Here is a 22,443-nt window from a genome sequence, read left to right as displayed (position 1 = left end):
AGAGCCAAAATATTTTCAAAATTTTATGGTGTATAGTAAATGCTAATATAAAAATTCAGTGAAATTTTCAAGTATCTACAGTCATATGTTTTTTAATTACAACAAAATAAGAAAATCGTTACACGAGAAATCGAGTGAATATCAAATGTTGTAAAAATATGAATTTCAAACGCTCATAAAAATTGAATTTGACTTTCTTGTAGATATTTTTTTTCGATAAAGGTAGACAAACTTATATGGATAATCTTGTATTATATTTTCAAATCTTAGATTCAAAAAGAAACATTTTTATGAAATCTTAACTCAAAATTATTTGCTAATTTTCGTGATTTTTCCGTATTTTGTCAAGATTTGAACTTTAAATGCTTATAAATAAAAACTGTGACTAAGGATTTCTAATTTTTTTCATTTGCCTTTTTAAAAAATAACCTAGGAGCCTTCTATTAAATTTTCAAGCTTTTTACCCAACAGATAAAATTTTATTGATATTTATAAGAAAAAAAACTAAAAAAAATGGAAACTGAAAATGTTCGTAAACAGCTCAAAATAAGTCAAAATATTTGGAAAATGTTATGGTGTATAGACAATGCTAATATAAACATTCAGTCAAAATTTCATGTACCAACAGTCATTTGTTTTAGAGTTGCACAACAAACCAAAATTTTCTCCGATTTTCTCGAAAACAGATTTTGCATAAAAATTCCCGTTTTTTCTTAATTTTTCTTTTGGTTTTCATATCGCTTTTGAAAACTACTGAGAAATTTTTGCTTTTCACCTTCCAAAGTACCAACTAGTTTCAATTTCCTATCAGAAAAGTTACTGTTGAAGAAAATCCAAGCACTTTTACTGTCCTAAATGGTGATGACAGACACAAAAAAAAATGAAAAAAAAAAACACCATTGTAAAATCAATACATTCATCGCTTCGCTCAGAATCTAAAAAAAATAATATTTTATCCGTGATCTATATTATGTGAGAGGGATATTAAATTTAATTTCGATAATTCCACATCCGATATCAAATGAATGGTTTCTTATCGGATGACGGTTGACGGATACCTAACCTATGTAACTCCTAAGTTGTTCAAAAAATAAAATTTAGTGAGTGTTTGTGTATAACACAGTTATTATTGTGTTTGCAGTTTATACGTGCACCTATTTATTATTTTATATAGCAACTTTTAATAAAAATGGAAGAAATGAACGTATTTTATGAAAAGCTAGATTAATATTATAAATTGAAATCTAAAAAAATCCGTTCACTAAATATGCTCAATTACAGATGATTGCTGAAATAGAAATGGCTAAAATCAAAACGTAAGTAATTTTGGACTTAAATAAAAATGTACTTAATTAAATCAAATATAAATTTTAACACGATAATTGATACAAATTGTAATATTTTTTATTATTATTTATTCTAACAGTGGTAAAAAAGATCGACGACAATACTATCTACTTTCTACATATGATGTATTATGTATTGCAGAAGAAAAGTTTTTGATACGCAAACAAAATGCAGCTGATGAAAAAATAAGGTAAATTAATATAATATTTTAGCTAATATTATTTGAAACCAGTTTTTATTTTAATTTTTTTTTTGAATGCACCACAAATGTGTAGTATAGAACCATGTTTTTTTCGGCACTTATCTTGACGAATACGGTTCCCAAAAAATATTTTCCAACAAAATAAAGCTCTCCCTTATCATTTTAAATATTATAAGTTATAACTGCATTTTTTTTTTTTTAAATACGGAAAAACTAAAAAAAATTAAATACCATTAAACATAATAAGTACCTAGTACCTATAGGTTTCATTAAACATAATTAAGTAAATATTATCTTAAAACAGCACACAACACAAAAAAAAGTTTTTTCAAATTATTATCAAATCAGTTATTTAGAATTAATAATTATAATAATATTATAATTATTAAGAACTACTAAAAACAATTTTGTCAAAATCCATATTAATATTATAGTATTATTGAAGGAGATATCTATTGGGATACCTAACCTAACCTATTGGAAAAATAATAATTACACAAAGTACACGATATAGGTATTGACGTATTGTCCATTTCATGAAATGGATGTCCAAATAATGTATTTTCGTCAAAATTCATGAACTGGACAAATTTCACTATCTGGATATCCAGTTAATGAAATGAGTGGTTTTACTATGTGGATGCGACATAATATATACAAAAAGGTACTTAATGATAATAATTAATAAATATATATTGTAATATTTCTCAACACCACCAGTTATCCACTCTTATCCGTATATGGACAAATGTTTTATCACTTATATTAATAATTGATAAGATATGAAGTTGATAGTTTATTTGGGCGTGCGCATGCGCGTGCGGAGCGTGGAACTAGCAGCTGCAGTCCGTTCGTGTTGTACACAGTCGCCGCCGATGTGATAGCGGCTTTAAAGTGAGTAAACACTGATTATAGCGAATTTCGGCTTTTCATCTGTCATACTCTGTGTAGTTATGAATTTCAACATTATTCGCGACGAATATTATTCTAATTTACAATAGTTACTATAATATTATTGTTTATAAAAACGTTAGTCATATCTTATCCATAACATGTACCAGCTCGTTACTAGTTGCGATCTGCTTGTTCGTCAATAATTATTATAAGGCAGTAATCGGTTAAACAACGTTTTTTTATGTTTGTTCTTGATTCGGCTGAATATGTGGATTTCCTATTTAAACGCAAGTTTTTCGTCTGAATCGTCTTTGTTGGTGTAATAGGTACTACTCGGCTGTGATTGCAACGCAATAACTGTGTGAAACTAAACCGGACGTTTTGTTTTCATTTCAGAAACTTTTTTATCAAGCGCCGATCATTTGAAATTTTAACATAGACCATGAGCCCAAGTAATAGTAAGTATATAATGGTATATCTGTAACATAATAATGCCATAATATGAAAACATTGTAGTACTATATGTTATTATGTTGTGTGTTTAAGACAAACATCGTAAAATGTATTATTCAATAAACCCTCTCATTAAATGTTGATATATTTTACTGGTTTTGTTTTTATTTTACCATTTAAAGGCAAATTGTCACCAAATCACAAAACAACATCATGCATTAAAAATAAAAATGGAAAAAAGAAGGGAAAAATGTCATTTTTAAGAACATCAAAGAATGATGTAACTGATGATTTTTACTGTGAGTAATTAATTATTATTAGTTATTTATGATGATATACCTACCTATTATATTTTATGTTTAAATGAAAAAAAAACCAACTATACATTTATTTATTATGTGATGAACTTATACATTTAATATAGGTACCTACCTAATAAACATTTATAATAACTTTTTATTGAAAACGGTCTAGTAGTTTTTGTGCAACGCGGATTAAAAATATGGTGACCAAATATTAAAATTATAAGTTTAAATTATTATACCTGATCAATTACATTATATGTAACTATGTGGCAATCATTTATACAAATAAAAACATTTCAGTTTTCCCGATTTTTCTTTCTGTAAAAGCTTCATTTGAAATATTACAAAAAAATTGAGGTAAATCAGGCCAGCCATTTACGATTGACGCACTTATCAACTAACAGCTTTTCATTTTTATTATATGATCATATTATGGATTACTAAATAATATTACCTATTTCTACTAAAATAAATACAACTGTTTTAATCTATATATATAAAAATAAGTGTACATTTTGAATGAATTTTATAACTCAAGATCCACCAAACCGATTTCGATAAAAATTTCAGGACATATTAAGATTGATATGTAGATGGTTTCTGTGAAGTTTGTACGCTGTGGAATTAGTGGTTCCAGAGTTATGGCCTCTTAAGTGCACACCTGACAACATGGCCAAAAACAACAATTATTTTTATCTATATATATATAACCCATAGCAACTATTAAAAAACAAAACTTTCTATCGTAAATCTCAAAATTCCTGTTTGAGCATCTACTTTCCTTTTTAAATTAGCCTATGACACTCACAAAGATTGTGGTTTTGTATTGGTGAAAGAATTTTTGAAATTGGTTCAGTAGTTTCGGAGTTTATCCCGAACATACAAACAAACGCTATCATTTTATATATTAGTATAGATAAAAATGAATGTTTGTGTGCAGATGAGACCTCTGGGAAGAAGGTAGGCTAATTTAAAAAGTGTTAGATTTTTTTTTTTTTTTTTATTATTCATCGGGTTTTAGTACGGTTGCGTTAGGCTTTTGTATTAATCGATTATATTAATCCTCCGTAGATGGAATTAAGTAAAAATGACAAACTTGGTAAAATTTTGATAATTTAGAGTTAAATCATACACTTACGTACAAACAGCACGGGGTCCGCGATCTACCGTAGGTACTTTGCCTACCGGATAATATACTGCTGCGAATCAGAACTTTTATTCCGGGCAACAAAAAAGTTAAGATACATTTTGAACACCATATATCATACACCAAATATTAAATTAAGAATTGAACAAAGTTTGAGTCATATAGAATTGGTACATTTAACGGGCAACAAAGTGCCAGCGGGATCAGCTAGTTTAATATATTTTTGTATATTATCTCATCTTCATAAATAGTTTGTCATTGCTAATGATTAATTAGATATTTTACATATTTTTTAGTTAAAAGAAAAAAATCCATTAAACATTCTCAAGTAGATATAAATAATGCAGTCCTGGCAGCACCAAATGGTTGTATTATGACAAGAAATAAACTAAAAAAACAACTAACAAGTAAGTTAATTATAATTGTATATTGCCTAATATAGTGTATATTTTTTTTTTATATCTATTCTAATTTAACTTTTCACAAATGTTTGTTACTAATATGTATAGACTATAGTGAATTAGTAGAAACAACTGCCATAGAAGATAAATGTTTGAAAATTGACAATATTAGAAGTAAATCAAAAAAAGGTATTAAAATATTTATTTATATATATATACAGTGGCAAAGCGTCATAGGAGACAATGATACAACGTCCACCCACATAGAATACAGACAAATAATTTAAATAATAAATGTAATAAAGTATTTGGTACTAATTTGGCTATATTTGGTGACTACCATAACTGTTCGGTAAAAATAAACAATTTGGTTATCAAAAGCTTGTGGGGATCCTCTAAATGGCGCAAAAAGAAACATAGAGGTCTGGCTCGTCAAAATCTAGACAGTGATTTGGTTAAATTCATGTGGCGTCAAAAGCATAATAATCCATTTATAGGCAGTTTAAATTGCATGGCTGAATATTTTCCCCCTTGAGTTATTAATTATTGATTACTAATTTTGAATTGTATACCTAGTTTTTATAATAGTTTTTGTAATAATTTTTAATTCATTTTTTAAATTACGTTGGTTAAAGGTAGTTGCTATAACCAAATTGGCTCGATCCCGTGATTTCCTGTTTTTGTCTAACACACGCGCGACATAGTATTTTAGACATGTTTTTTGCCTAACATTCCAATTGATCTATTGAAGCAATAAGAATTCTGAAAACAGATTCGAATTTGTCGTCAAGTCTACTTGAAATCAACTTTCCCACATGTTTGATATTATCCCTCAAATTCCTAAAAATGTCATCAAAAAAGATTATTTAAAAATGTTCGTATTTTAATTTTTGGAGAAGTTAAAATCAAAAAATCTAAAATGTGGGAAAGTCGATTTCAAGTAGACTTGACAACAAATTCAAATATGTTTTTAGAATTTTTATTGCTTCATTAGATCAATTGGTATGTTTGGTAAAGAACCAGTCTAAAATCCTATGTCACGAGTATGTTAGATAAAATAGAAAATCATGGTATCAAATCCCCTTAAAATACAACTTTTACTATTTTATTTATTTATTAGATAAGTATCAAATTTAATTAATTTTTAAAAATTAAAAAAAGCATATAATACAAGGCTCCTGATATATTGTTACAATAGCAGTTGAAAATAACTAAAATACATTAGCACAAATTTTTTTATAATTATTATTTAAAATTCAATTTTTGACATTTATCAAATTTAAAATTTATAAAATGTTCAACTTTTATAGCTTAGGATTGAAAATTTAAAACTAGGTCCACGTAAGATAATTCTATAACCAAAAATTCTCAAAAATATAAAAACTCAGTTTTTTTTATAGTTATTTTATGTTTAAATTTGGACGAAATTACATATTAAATAACCAAGAAAACAATTTTAGTTTTTGTGTTGTAATTTTATAGTATTATTTCAACTTATCTAGTATTAATAACAATATAAATATAATATAAAACATCTACACTGACAAACTGTCACCATCAGAATCGTTTTTCGTATGTAATGATATATCATTGAATTCAAATTTAATACCATCCATTATAAAGTGACCCACTTGTAACCTACTGTAGTACAGCAGAGTGATATCAACTTACCCACCTTTTTTTTTTATTAATTTCCAGTAAATTGTAAGTATAAACTTGTGAAACATTTTGTATCAAATGCTCAAGTCAGGTGTTTTAGTTTAACATTTTATTAATTCAAAATACCCATAAAATAATTTGCAAATTTTAGTGATTTTGTTGAATTTCTACAAAATTTGAACTTTAAATGCTTATAAAAAAGAATTTACTGTAATTTCAATTTTAAATTTTACTCAAATAACAAAAAAAATAGCACATAATATTTAACAATATATCTTGACTATTATATGCTAATACAAACTGCTTGCCAAGTTAGGGATCGGCATGTAAACTTTCTAGATTTTTAATTTTTAGAAATTTATTAACTTATATCACACCCAAACGGTATAACAATTTGAATCCAGAAAAATGTCGGTGTGAACAACCCTACAAAAAATCATTTTCATTTTGTGAGATAGATCTCCGAAACTGGAGAGCAGATTTTGTTGTTTGGGGTCTTGTTAGATTCACATAGATTAGGAAAAGTGCAGTAAAGGTTTTCAGAACTTTATCTTTAATAGTTAATTTATTACAAAACATTAAAAAAATTAAAACAAATTTTATTGGGCATTTTTGGATGTTTTTCAGCTTTACAACTTTGTAGTAAATTAACAATTGGAGATAAAGTTCTAAAAATCTTCACTGCACTGCTCCTAGCCAATGTGAATCTAACAAGACCCCAAACAACAAAATCCGTTCTCCAGTTTTGGAAATCTACCTCGCTAAATGAAAATCTATTGAAAAATAAGTCTTTTTTTATCTGTGAAAAATTAAATAATTTAAAAAAAAAATTTTAATTCCACATTTAGTATCTACTTGATAATCTCTTTTTAATGAGTTATCAACCAACTTTCTAGCCATCATAGAAATTTTGAGACTGTTTACGCCGATGTTTTTTGGATTCAAGTGGTTAGGTTAGGGTGTGATATCAAATCTCTCTCATTAATATTTTAAATTAAAGCTAGCTAAATTACCCACCTCGTCATTACTGAGTAACATTTTTATTATTTTCTTAATTAACACAAATTCTTGAAGTTTTCAAAATTCAGACTTTCAGTTCAATTACCATACTTGATTAAAAATCAAGAAAGTAAAATTCAGTTCAGATTTCAAGTCTACAGTTATTATTTTTACCGACCAGGCATAGCAAATACCTAAGGGTGCCCAAATCAAAAATTTTGCCAAAACAAACACTCAAGTGTTAACAAATCTACAGTACCTTCCCCCCAGTACCACAGGCTAACCTTAGTAAATAGTAGTTGAAGCCTTAACCCTAATAAAAAAAACATCTGTCACTAGTTTTTAATAATAAATTAAAAAAAAAAATATTCTTTTTTTATCAGCATGAGCAAATAATTTTATTTATTTTATATAAATATTTGTTATTTGTATGTATTTTAGTTTTCACTAAGGAAATTTCTTCTCCATATCCTGGAAAACAACTTGATACCTATTATAAAAAAAGAATACCTTCATTATTTGAATCAGATTCTGATCCAGAAATTGATTATTTTCAAATAAAGGATAGTATAAAAAGTAAATATCTAATAATTTTATTTTATTTATCTTTGTGTTAATTTATTTTTATTTTATCTTAGATGAAGTGGAAGAAATATCCACTTGTATTTCTTATCCAGACGATAGATTTTATCCTGCATTCGACAAAAGTAAAAACAATATTTTAAATGTTAAACATTTTTTCATGTTTTTATTAAATATTTTTTATTTTTTAGATGTTAATATGAGAACTTATTTTAACAAAAAATTATATCCTATTAACAATAAGTCTGATGTACAATGTAAGTTTGCATAGTTTTATTTGAGTCATTGAAAATATATTTTTAAATATATTTTTAATTCTATAATTTACAATATCCCAATTATTGCATATTAACTATTTATGGTAAGAAACATATTCTGCAGCTGACTCATGCGCAGGGCGTGACTTCACTACAAAGCAGTATTGCTTTGTAAACACTATATACAGTGCCGCAATAACCGGGTGTGTTGCGTGTGTTGAACACACGGGCCCAGGGCCCCAACCCATAAGGGGGGCCCAATGATAAAAATTTAAAAATATATAGAAAGAAAAAAATAAAACCTTTTTGTTATAATAATAATTATTAATAAAGATTGAACAATAGATCGGTTTCGTTTTGTTCACAACATTATCATACATCAACGTTTCTTTGCGGCCTGTATAACCGAAATTAAAACTAGTTTGGTTGTAATTGATTCAAATGCGTCATGCGAAGGAACGCGCATTTTGACCGGTTTAGTGTGAGCGTGTCTACGCGTTTCAATTATTGGTGCCTATTTTTGTTGTGCGAGAAAAACGAGACCGGGCTCGCTTTTATAATACAAGTTCAAAAGGCGAGTCTTCTACGGTCGGTATTTTGTAGTCGGTCAATAATAAGCTATCCATTTTGATAACGTATGTGAAAACTTAGTTGCGATATTTATATGAATAATTAAATTTAAAATAATAAATAAATGATTGCCATAATTTTTTGAAGTGAGTACAGTATTTATTTTTGAGTTTCTAATTGACTGTTAATGTATGGTATGTTCAATTTATTAGATTCTGAGCGAAGCGATGAATGTATAATGTATTGATTTTACAATGATGAGTGTTTTTTTTAAATTTTTTTTTGTGTCTGTCATCACCTTTTAGGACAGTAAAAGTGCTTGGATTTTCTTCAACAGTAACTTTTCTGATAGGAAAGTGAATCTAGTTGGTACTTTGGGGGGTAAAAAGTAAAAATTTCCCAGTAGTTTTCAAAAGCGACATAAAAATTAAGAAAAATTTAGAAAAAACAAAGATTTTTACGCAAAATCTGTTTTTGAGAAAATCGATTTTGGTTTTCGGTGTAACTCTAAAACAAATGACCGTAGGTACATGACATTTTGACTGAATGTTTATACTAGCATTTTATATACACCATAACATTTTGACTTATTTTGAGCTGTTTACGAACATATTCAGTTTCCATTTTTTTTAGTTTTTTTTTCTACAAACATCTATAAAATTTTATTTGTTGGGTAAAAAAGGTTGAAAATTTAATACCTAGGTGATTGTTTTAAAGGTAGATGAAAAAAATTATTTTGAGTTGAGAATTCATAAAAATTTTTCTTTTTCAATCTAAGATTTGAAAATGTAATACAAGATTATCCATAAGTTTATCTACCTTTATCAAAAAAGAAATGTTTACAAGAATGTCAAATAAATTTTTATGAGCGTTGAAATTCTTATTTTTACAACATTTGATATTCACTCGATATCTCATGTAACGATTTTCTTATTTTGTTGTAATTAAAAAACGTAAGACTGTAGATACTTGAAAATTTAACTGAATGTTTGTATTAGCATTTTCTAAACAAGATAACATTTTGAAAAAAATTTGACTCTTTTTGAGCTGTTTACGGACATTGTCAGTTTTCAATTTTTTTGGTTTTTTTTTTCTATAAATATTAATAAAATTTTATTTGTTTGGTAAAAAAGCGTGTAAATTTAATATAAGGCTCCTGATATATCGTTCTAATAGAAATTGAAAAATATTAAAAATACATAGGCACAATTTTTTTTTATAAGCATTTAAAGTTCAAATTTTGACAACATTTATCAAATTTATAATTTATTAATTATTTTGTAGTTAAAAATGTATAAAATGTTTAACTTTTATGGCTAAGGATTGAAAATTTAAAACAATGATTCACGTAAATAGGTTATAATTAAATTACTTTATTCACAATAATATCATCAAATATGCTTGGTAATATCATAGGCTGACTGACCGTTTTCCTTATACAATGATATTATATCATTGAATTCAAATTTAACACCACCCATTACAGTGACCCACTTGTAACCTACTGTACAGCAGAAGGACATCCACTTACCCACCTTTTTGTTATTTGATAATTATCTATATTTAAAATGAATAAAAAAGGCTACAAATTATTACATTTATTTATTTGTAAATACATAGGTACCTAGGCGTTGTAATTATGTTAACCTTATTTTGTATAAGTAAAAACTTAAAATTCCAAAATATTTTTTCAATGGTCGATAGATTAATTTTTCCATTTTCAAGAGTAAGGGAGGGGGCCCATTCATTTTATTTACACGCGGGCCCAAATTGGCATAGTTGCGGCACTGACTATATATACTCTTTGTGAGGTTTACAGTTCGGCAACGTCTAACTGCCGAATACATCCTGAATAGGGAATAGTTTTGAAAATATTTTTTATTTTTTTATTATTTTATAATTTTCAAATTTTAGCATTAAATACATTTGAAAAAATTAATGAAGAACCATCAAGTTCATATTATCGCGATAAAACTGCCCATGACTCTAATCAGTGTAAAAGCATTTCACAAAATTACAGTAAAACCAGTAAATCATTGAAAGTTACAGGTATTTATTTTTTAAATATTGTATTAATAATTAATTATAATTATAGTTTCTGCTATATAACTGCAGTAGACTCGGTAATCTGACTGTGTTATAATCCGCCACGCGACCAGTAATCCAGCAATATTTTATTTTTATTATTTCTTTATAATTGCCATTAAATTATTATCGTAAACGATAAGACTAACTAATTCAATCCGAATAAACCAATTGGTTATTTTATTTTTATTCAGTTAACGTGTTGTGTATATGTATTGTGTATCGGTTACTGGTTAGTTATTACATGTTAAATTTAAATGTCGCAAGAAAGAAAGCAAAATCATAAAACTTGTAACTTAAGTCGAGAAAATAATTAGTTAAAATATTTAGACCTGTCCCATCAAAAGATTAAAAGATTAAAGATTTAACACAGTTATTAATTAGTATGTTTGTATTAACCATATTTTTATATAAAATAAATTTATGTTTTTCAATAAGTAAAACATGCGTTTTTTGTGAACCTCCATTAAACCGGCAGTTCTCTGTTCAGATATCTTTTGTATTACCGAGATTCTAATGTACTAACTAAATTTTAATTTATTGCTATATCATGAAACGAGTTCCCTCCGAATTCCTCCCGCCAAGCCCCAACAGTTATAAAATTGAACATTATTGTAAACCTAATACATTACTTACTTTGCTCAAAATCTAAAATAATGACCAAACCCATTATATGTGTATATATAGGTCCTACAAAAAGTGTGCAAACAAATTCTGAGGGTGATGAATATATTGTTGTTACTGAATCATTTATAAGACAACTAAAAAACGAATTGAAAATTACAAAAACACAATCACAAGGTAGTAAGTTAGTTTTGTTTATACTATATTATATTTTGGTTCTTAATTTATAATTAAAATAATTTTATTCTATTTTAAAATCGGAATATTTTAAGTTTTATTGCCTAGACAAATCTAAAATGTTGGAACTATACGTATACTTCAAAAGATGTTGGTGTCTTTTTTACTACATAATTCTAATTATAAATTTTCTAAATTCATTTTTTTAATGGTCACATTTAATTTTTTTAATTTTTTGATTCAACCTAATTGAATAAATCAATTTTCAAAAATTATGGGTAATTGATTTGTTATAATTTTAATTAATAAAAGCACAGTTTATATTCTCCACTACAAATTGGATAATTAATATATTAATTATAATTGAACTGTAGTAAGTAAGAATACAGTATGTAGATTTGTTTTGTTAAGCATATATCAGATACAAACGGGTACAATTTTGAATTTTTGATGGTTTGTAGTATGAACTATGAAGTATATTATATGTCACAACTAATATTTATTATTTAGATATTGTTAAAAATAGGTTAATGAGTATTTTTGATGAGTATTTTTGATTGAATATTTTTAATTTATGATGAAAAAAAGAGACAATATTAGTTGAAAATTATGATAATATTAACAATAGTTTAATTATCGATTTAGAGTATAACAATCCAGCTACAATTTCAGAGGAAATTATAGATCTAAGTAACATACAGACTTTCAAATGTGATAAGAGTAGTTCAGGTTAGTAATTATTTTATGGATTTAAAGAAATACAACATTTGTTATATATAAAATATTATTTACTAATAAAAAAAAATATTTTCATTTTTAGATCAATCTATAGAAAATCATCCTAATTCTGAAAAAAATATCACTCACCATCTTTCACAAGATCAGATTGAACCTGATCAGTATTTTCATACAGTAATTAAAGATGAGATAAAAAATAATCCTAAATATTATAATAGTAAAGGAAGATATAATTGTTTACTCAAAAATGACAATTTAAGTTCTACTAATGATAGTTACTCAAATAAAAACGGTAAAACCTATAGTAGTGTTTTAACTATTTATCCATTTTTAAATTGATAATGAACAGATACTACACAAATTTGTATTACTACTCCGATGTTCTCAATAAATATCCTTTTAGATTGTTTAATTTTTTTGTTCCAGATCTTAACTACAAATGCTATTGTAAAAATTTTAGAAGTTTTAACAAAGATGTTGATAAGATATTTACTTCTAAAATCAAGCATTTTGCATTTAATAATAATGCTAAAAAACTTCGTGAAAAAATATTGCGTGAAAAACATTTAGAAGCTAATATTTTAAATATGCTTATTACCAAAGTGCACAAAAATATCATTCAATCAAGCGAACATATACCAATCTTTAATTCAATTTCAATTAATAAAAAATATAAAAAATGCATTGATTTAAAAGAGAATCATCACATTAAACAAGGTTTTTAATATTAATTCATAAATAAATATTATTTTTCTACACTATTTAGTTGTATTTATGCCTAGGCATAACATTTATAGCAGTTGACTCTTAGGGACTTAAAACTTCCCAAAAAAATTTCTACTAAAAATTTGGTGGTACTTTCTGGTGGCAAATTGGATCTAGTTAGTACTAGATAAAATAAAATCCTCTTCGGTACGCCCCTGTAAGCATGAGAATTTTAGTTTTTTTTTAGTTTTAAGTTTTGATTTCAATTTTTGTTAAAAAAAATGATTAAATTTGTTAGTATTTATATTTGTTTGATTTTAATAATTGTATAATTTCAGAAGATACTAAAACAAATGCTGTTGGCAAAATTAATACAAATACATCATGTATCCTTAAAGTAGCTGATAGCTCAAAAGATGAAAGAACAATAGACTGTTTATCTTCAGCTGCAAGCATTAAAAGTAGTTAACAATTTATTATATTTATATTTTTAATTTTTTTTTTGATTTTATATTATCTATTATGATTAATATCATATGCAATATTACTAATTTGTAAATTTTTGAACTATCGTAGATTTTTCAACAGATGTCAAAATTTGTGAAAAGAACTTAATAAATCCAAAAAAGAAACAATCTTCTGAATTAAAGTTTATCAAAGGTATGGTTTTTCATTTAAATATTTTTATATCAGTAAAACAATTTGTAATTTATAAGAGCATATTAAGTAATAAGGAAAAAGCTGAAGTATTATATTACTATGTATAATACATTTTTATTTTTATATCAAATGTATTATTCATATTACTATAGCTTAATACATTTCTTATCATTGTGAAATAAGCTGATGAATTATAAAAATATAATTCATTACTTCATTTTGATTTGTTCACATTTTGGAGTTGAAAAACTATTCTTAATGTAATTTACTTAAGTGTTTTTGAAATTTTGATTCAAAAAATATATATCCTTGTAAAACTACTACCAACTTTTAAGGTACTTAAATTCTAACCAAATAATATTGTTCTATGAATCTAATATCTCATTTTATTTTTATTTTCCAGTGTCGAACCCTATTTTACCAAAAAACATTAAGAGTAATCCTATTACTGAAGAAAATAATTTTGTTTTCCTGCAAAAACCAAATGGTAAGTTTTTTTAGACATTTAAAAGACATATAGAATAATTATTAATGTTCAATTTCAACCAAAGGTGAATCAATATTAAAGTCAGAAATTAATAACCGTAACCTACAAAAAAAAATTAATTAAAAATTAATAAACACAACAATATTAACAATTAATTCTTCCATTACAGCACAAAAATCGAATTCTCTACAGAAATCTAGAAGTAAGTTTTTATTTATTAGATATAATGTATTTTATTTGTAAATTAAGTAAAAATGTTATTCCATTGCATTGGTAATAGATTTCCCTCCTTTCGCAATTGTAATATATCTACAATTGTTTATCTGTTTATTTCTCTTGGTATTTAAATTAGTTAGTAGTAAATGTTATTGTAGTGCTGAAAGGCAATTCTAAAATGTTTTTATTTGTAAAACGTTAAATAATTTTCTCCATTTAATATTTATATATTGATATACTTGAATAAAATATAACTTAAAACTATGTACATCTTTTATTTATTTATTTTATAAGATTTTAATTGAATAAACAAACATTGAATTTGTATTATATGCTTAATTTAAAAATATGGATACTAATATTATGTGATTATGTATAAAGGAGAGGTCCTTTATACATAATCACATTTTTTGCTAGTTGTAACTTGTAAGGAATATCTAATAAGTAAATTTATTTCTTATTTTAGTTCCAGGAATAATTGATAGTGAAAAAGAAACAAATATAACACTATTATTTGAACCACCTCAATACAAAAACTTTTTTGATACAAGTAATACCATTAGTTCAAAAGCATATCAAATTTATAAGTGATATTTAATTTAAAGTTTATAAAATAAATTAAATTGATTATTTCTAGTATGTACCTTCGAAAAAATTTTAGCTATTGTTATTTATTTTAATAAGGAGCATAAAACATTGAACAATTTAGCTATACTCGCAGCACAATAAGATCATGTTCAGTCGCGCATTCAAAACAACTTCCTCTACCGCACCGCCCATCGTTGTGACCATTTCCACTTTTATAGATAGAACGCTTCACGTGACAACAGTCGTCTATGTTTTTATAAAACAATACAGTGTATGTGGTTCATATTTGCAACAGCACTGTATAACTGTGATCAAAGGTTTAAGGAACCAATCAAAAACCAAAAACTGTGCGTAACAGACTCAAAACAGTTCGCCGCCCGGTCATGATCTTATTGTGCAGCGAGTATTAACATAAATGTCCTTAAATAATTTATATTTAATTGCATTATACTCTTTAGGTTATATAAGTAATTTTACTTATATCTAATTTGTAGTAGTTAAATAATGACAGAATTATATTTATTATTTTTAGGTCCAATGTTGCCACATATATCTGAAAACAATAACAATGAACCTGTTAATAATTCATGTGACGTATCTGTTGATAATATTACTTTCTCATTAAATAACAAAAGCTCTGATGATGATGGCAATAGAAGACTGATTGGTAAGTTTTTAAATAAAACTTATTATCTTTTTTTATGTTTTACATTTTACAATAAACTAAATAGGTATGTATTTTAAATCAAAAGTTTCAAAAATATTTTTATACATTTTTAATTATTAATTAAATATATTTAGAATATATATACTTTTTTTTTATGTTTTTTTTTTTATTAAACAAAACAAAAAACATTGTTATATCTACTACCTTTAAGCAGAGCTTGTGTTGGTAGTAGAGAGTTGCATGTTACAAACTTAAATTATATACAATTTAATTACCGCAGCAAATTGATTAATCAAAATTTAATTAAACAATAAAAAGAGGAAGTACAAAGATAATGAATTTATTAACTTACTCTATACATAGTACATACATAATATTTAGAAATTCCTCAAAAGTTAGGGAAAAAATAAACAAAATAAAAATTTTAATTATATTTCTTGTAGAAGCCAATTGTAGATAATTATTTTATGATTAGATTTGGGATTTGATCTTATAGTTTTCTTGATAGCGAAAACATGTTTACATGATTTAGTAGAAATATGGCAACAATTTTCAAAGTTGGTGCTAGTTTTGGGTGGCAAATTGAATCTACTTTTGATAGTATGAAATTGAAAATTCTTAGTATTTATTAAAATAATTAGGAAAAAAATAAGGTAAAACAGGAATTTTAAGCAAAGCTGGATTTTGACCGAATTGACTATATTTTTTGGTATAACATAAACTACTATAACTGTAGATGCTTAAAATGTTCACCAAATGTTTATTGTAACATCATATGTACATAATGAAAATAAAATCATTAAATAAAAGCATTGTTAGTAAAAATGAATCATTACCCAAGCATATCCAAGATATATTAAAAGAAATGTATGTTGATGAATTGTTTGTATCTTCGTGTCAACATATGGTAGACTCATACAATGAGTATTTTTTTAAATAACAACCACATGTCCTTATCTATGGTTTTCGATTCATTTTCTATCTAAACATCTAAGGCTAACTGGTATTCTTTATCAATCATTCTTTCTCGTGTATGTGCTCTTCATTACAAAGAAACTATCTGTAACCTTTATCATATCATATTTAGCTATATCCTCTTTTAGAACGACATTTCCTTGCCCACTCGGTAAATACCCCTCAACTACAATACTACATATATATACTTAAATTAATGATGTATTAAGGGCCGTTATGTTCTCATTGGCATAAGAAAAGATATTTTTTCTAATCTCATTAATATCTCTGAATTGAATGTTCAACACATTTTTGTACGTTTTTCTTTAGGGCCAAGTAACTTTGAAACTGGAGGTGTTTTGATATTTATTACTCTCATTTCCAAACTGTAGAATTTTGAATTTAAAATTCGTCAATTTCCAAACTATAAGTGGCGACTAGAATTTACCTGAAATTTTATGGGACAATGATGATTTTAGGCTTGACCTATTCAGTCTCCTATGCCACTCATGCGCCATATATTCCCAAAACATTTGTCATAAAACGGTGTTTTCAAAATAATTACAATTGTACAATCGTTCTTTAATTTTTGATCTTGTATTCTGTAATCTAAAAATGTCTAAAAATCGCTTGAACCACTAGTACTGATTATTCCGCCTGTTACCAATGTCATTTGCTCTACAGGAATCATGATCCTGTTATGTAGAATCAACCAAATCTAAACTTTTTTTGTAACTTATAGAGTAATATTAAACTCTGTTTTTCAATATTTTAATCTCAAACTTTATTTAATGTCTTCAAAAATAATAAAATTTAGTGTTTTTTTATAAATTATATTATACCATTATTTGAAATAAAATAAATTTGTTTGATTGAGTTTGATGCGTCCTGTAGGAAGTTTTCTTCTTTCAGATAAAAATAGTTATTAACATTTGACAATTCTGTAAAGCCTGAGAATTATTCCCGTGATGTCTAGATACCCACTCTAAATAAGTATCGGGTAGTAGATAAGTGGAAAAGTATTATAACTAGGTACATTTCCCCCAGCCCCCCCCCCATCAATTTCAAATTTTGATTTTTTTTTTTTTTTTACCATTTGTTTTTAGCCGTTTTGTATTGATTTGTAATCTAATTTTTTTCGTTCGTAGAGATTTAGTTTTTTTTTTAAATCAAAACTTTGGTAGGGGGGCTAGGGAAATGCCCTAAATTGGAATTTTTATTTTTTATTTCTACCATTCGTTTGTAGCCTGTTTGTATTGGTTTGTAATCTAATTTTTTCGTTTGTAGAGATTTAGTTTTTTTTTAAAACCAAAATTTTGGTAGGGGTGCTAGGGAAATGCCCTAATTTGAAATTTTTATCTAATTTAGATTTTTATTCAACTAGGCTTTTATTCTATTTAGATTTTTTTATTAAAAATGTTTTTTAATAAAGATTACAATCTTTATCAAATTAATATTAATAATGATAAAAAATTTTATTTTATTAGTTCCATAAAAAGTCTTAAATAAAAGTCTTGATGAATATAAAACTTAAATTGGATAATAAAAAAAGGCAATTTAATCAACAAGGCTCTTTTATTAAATTAAGATTTTTCATTCAACAAGTCTTATTAGATTTTTATTCACTTGCCTTTTTTATCTAATTTAAATGTTATATTGAACAAGACTTTTATTTGACCTTATTGGATAAAAAAAAAAAATGGAAAGTTGAACAAAAATCTAATAAGACTTGTTGAATATAAGAGAATATAATAGAAACAATATTAAAATCAGAAATCAAATACCATAACCAACAAAAAAAAACCCATTCCTACCATTACAAGGTCCATAAGTCTCTGTCTTATACACGTATGACATAGACAAAACGTGTTTACGCAGACACGCAGTCCGAGTAGAACTTACTCAATTTTGGTTTTATAGTAAAAATAACCATTTTAAAATGAAAAGATGAAGAGCAAGACTATGCATTTTTTCATTACTCTGAATATAACACTCAATATTATGTTGTTTAGAAATAACGATCATTTCAACATTAAACGACCTTTAGCTTTTAAAAATATTTTATTTTTAAAAAACACCTTTTTGCACACCATGATATTTTTATTCTAAAACCAAAATTGAGCGATTTTACTCAGACTTCGTAAACATATTTTGTTTACGTCGTACATGTGTAACAACACATCCAGGTAAAATGTCCTCTTAAGTAAAAATGTAATTAATTTTTTTCTGATTTTCGTTTTTGTAATATATTATCTACAATTATTAACATAATCATGCATGCCGACAATAAAATTATTATAGATATTTGAAACATCTATAAGAATAAAAAATATGTAGAAACACAATAGCTCATAACCTAATTTTAATTATATTAATTCCGTCTAAGAATACATATGATGCTTCGGACACAGGTCTGCTTGTGTTGTCTCTGTCTTAAAAAATGTATGCCATACCAAAAACAGTTTTGAAAGAAACTGAGAAGGCTATAGTCATAAGTCATAACTAAGAAACAACATTTTCACCACATAAATGTTTTATTTTTATTTGTATATAATCGCCGTGGTATTGTTTGGCGTTTACCTATTTATTGTTATAATATTCATTTTCATTACTACAAATTGTGTTGTACTATTGGGCTCTTAGCCCGTTCATACATAAATAAATAAATAAATAAATAAAAGACTGTAGCAGCATTATACATTTTTTATTTTAGTATTATGTTTAATATATGTTTAAATCTAACATTGTATTTACTTTGGCTTATAGCCTACAATATAAGAAAGAATTAAAGGATTTCAGTTTTATTGTTTTTTTTAATTCTTCAAAATACATACATACTTAATAGTACAGAGATAAAATTTTAAATTGTTTAATTGTAATTGATTTTTTATTTAGATCCAGTTATTACTATGTAAGTTTTGATTACAAAAAAGAAACTTTATTCTGAGGAAACTGTTGGTTTTGATATTTTTCAAAGAGAATTAATCAACCTACTTTCTTGTCATTTCAATTACACATTTAGTACGGACATGACAACTAATTTAATTCAACATATACTTAAACTTAGTAAGTTTATACATAAAAATTATACTTGAATGTATACCATGAATAATTAATTGGCATTTTTACTGTTTATAGATTTTTTTTGTATCAGTGGTCATGTTTTTAAAATGTTGTAATCCTAAAGACTTAGTGAAATTCATGGTCAACCGTCTGTTTCCCATAGTTAATAATTATCTGAATACTCAACGAAACAAAACGTATGCCATACAAACTATACTAAGCCGGTATAATTAATTAATATGTGAAAATTATATTAGGTAATTCATACAGTGTTTGAATTTTAGACATGACAATCAAACCATTTAAGATAACTTGTAATATCACTGTAGCCGTTCCTGAAAAAAATGCAAGGATCCAATAAATGGTTTTAACAAAAATGGAAATGAACATGATTATAACACTATGTATAATAGTAACAAAATATTGTAGAATACATTTATTGAATATCTGAATGACAGCCTAACTCGTAAGTATAATATTATTATATTGATGAATATTTACACTATTAAAATTAATAATAAACATTTTAAAACCTTCAAATTATAGGTTCTCATTACTTTGAAGAGTTATTGATGTTAATAATTTTGGTGTAAGGATCTGTAGAACTTGAATTGTCTGCAATTTTATCCAAAAAAATCTTCATGTTCAAATCAATTATAGGTGAAAATATTGTATGGGACAAATTTTGTGTCATAGACGACATTAATACATTGAAGTGTTTAGTAAACAGCTGCTTGTTGAATAAAGATGTGAATGATACAATTATACAACTTCAAAATCTTTATTAGAAATTGAAGAGTAACTTTAAGGTTTATAAAAGTTTGAAGTTACTACTTATAATTTCTGTGATATTTTAATTATTGAACTTTTCTAGTATATAACACCATTTATATAATTTATATGATACTAATAATTTTTATAGTCACAAAAATATGAGTGGCCTCAATTACAATTATATTACATTACTATTCTTAAATTATAAGTATGTTTAAGTCTATGTTTGAAATATTTTTTTTCTAATACTATTATTCATGTTTATATTTCTCTATGTACTTATGTACTATATGTATGAATAAAAAAAATTCACTTTAATGAAAAACAAAGAATTGTAAGTAAATTTCATCATATTTTAATACTTTGACCTCAGTAGCGGCTTGTAGGTAAAATATTTGGTGGTGCACACAGTGGCGATTCATGATGTTTAACCTTCAGTAGGTCGCGTGGGGTAATTTATTATCCCACTAATTTTAAATTATGTTTTAATACTATTTAGGTTGGTATAAGTGTGGTGGGATTTTATCTAGCTTTTATTTATATTTATATATTATAAAAATAATGTTAATAATTTTTTAATTAGTTTAAAATAATATATCATTTATTTGTCTATTAAGTAAAAAAATAAAACAAATGTAAATTTAAAAGTATTAATTACATTTAGTATTCTTTTTTTTGTTATATACTTACGAAAATATTAAATTAATTAATAGGTACTCATAACCCACGCGACCTACTGAAGGTTAAGTAGAATGTATACAATTATTGCAAAAGTTCTTAAATAAAAGAATATAACTCCAATATAAGTCCAAATTCAAAATTTTTAAATGACAAAAAATAAAAGTAGGAAATCTGGGTGGAGATTTTGCATAAAAATTCCCGGTTTTTTATTTAATTTTCCCAGGGCTTTTGAAAAATATTGGAAATTTTCACCTCTGCAATGGATTAACTAGATTCACTTTCCGATCGAACAAGATACTGAAGTTGCTACTGATATCGAAGCATTATTTCGACTACTTATCGTGTACACAGTCACAAATAAAAAAGAAAAAAAAGATATTGTAAAATCGCTCAGAATCTAAATTAAATCTTAATTAAAGTTGAATATGCGAACGACGGGTGCTCTAGCTCCAAACACCCTCTCTAAATCCGTCACTAATAAGTAGGTAATAACTATAATTTAATTGATTTCTATAAAACCAGTAATTCGTTTTTTGAATTACAGCAAAATAAGAAAATCGCTACATGAGAAATCGAGGGAATATCCAATGTTCTAAAAATTTTAACTTCAAACGCTCATAAAAATGTATTCTTGCTACAGAGTCTATATAAGATAATTTATATATATTATGCTCATATTTACTAGTACGTACGGTCTACTCGACGACCTGATTCATTTACGTGATCTGTTTTAAAACGTGCTAGTCAATAGTCACTATTCTAATGGATTTAGTTAATTATTAAAACTTATATACTAAGTTAAATTTTCATTAATACGTTTCAAAATAATAATTAGACAAATTTTAAATACCTATATACTTTTTAGATGAATGTATTGATTTTACAATGATATATGTTTTTTTATTTTTATGTCTGTCATCACGGTTTGGCCAGTAAAAGTGCTCCGATTTTCTTCAACAGTATCTTGTTTGATGGTAAAGTGAATCTAGTTGGTGCATTCGGGAGTTCAAATTTTCAAATTTTCAATAGTTTTCAAAAGCACCAGGAAAAACAAAAGAATTTGTTTTCGAGAAAATCGATTTTGATTTTTGGTGTAACTCTAAAACAAATGAACATACATGAAATTTTCACTAGTTGTTTATATTTGCATTTTAAACACACGATAAAATTTAATAATATTTCGATTTGTCTTAACTGTTTAGAAACAT

General features: G+C 25.8%; 1 protein-coding gene across 11 annotated transcripts; it reads left to right on the top strand.

Moving 5' to 3' along the window:
* The first annotated feature begins 2,414 nt into the window (after positions 1 to 2,414).
* Positions 2,415 to 20,883, top strand: LOC132934589 (homeobox protein 2-like). 11 transcript variants are annotated; one of them, XM_061000916.1, is made up of 23 exons: positions 2,415 to 2,769; positions 2,840 to 2,901; positions 3,079 to 3,195; positions 4,645 to 4,755; positions 4,858 to 4,938; positions 7,849 to 7,983; positions 8,046 to 8,114; positions 8,181 to 8,246; positions 10,731 to 10,865; positions 11,589 to 11,705; positions 12,348 to 12,431; positions 12,523 to 12,732; positions 12,867 to 13,157; positions 13,484 to 13,606; positions 13,722 to 13,805; positions 14,209 to 14,292; positions 14,462 to 14,494; positions 14,975 to 15,058; positions 15,629 to 15,763; positions 19,613 to 19,783; positions 19,856 to 19,977; positions 20,065 to 20,246; positions 20,327 to 20,883. In XM_061000916.1, the coding sequence occupies exons 2-20, from the start codon at positions 2,886 to 2,888 to the stop codon at positions 19,630 to 19,632; spliced, it is 1,995 nt and encodes a 664-aa protein (XP_060856899.1). In that variant the 5' UTR covers positions 2,415 to 2,769; positions 2,840 to 2,885; the 3' UTR covers positions 19,633 to 19,783; positions 19,856 to 19,977; positions 20,065 to 20,246; positions 20,327 to 20,883. The 11 variants fall into 11 exon arrangements, with proteins under 11 accessions (XP_060856899.1, XP_060856898.1, XP_060856901.1 ...); XM_061000915.1 differs by having other exon boundaries at positions 20,038 to 20,246; XM_061000918.1 differs by having other exon boundaries at positions 13,487 to 13,606; positions 19,856 to 20,004; positions 20,327 to 20,880.
* Positions 20,884 to 22,443: the final 1,560 nt, after the last annotated feature.

Source organism: Metopolophium dirhodum, chromosome 1 (genome assembly GCF_019925205.1).
Source record: "Metopolophium dirhodum isolate CAU chromosome 1, ASM1992520v1, whole genome shotgun sequence".
Classification (NCBI taxonomy): domain Eukaryota; kingdom Metazoa; phylum Arthropoda; class Insecta; order Hemiptera; family Aphididae; genus Metopolophium; species Metopolophium dirhodum.
The sequence above is the reverse complement of the archived record's forward strand: the minus strand, read 5'-3'. Positions and strand labels throughout refer to the sequence as shown.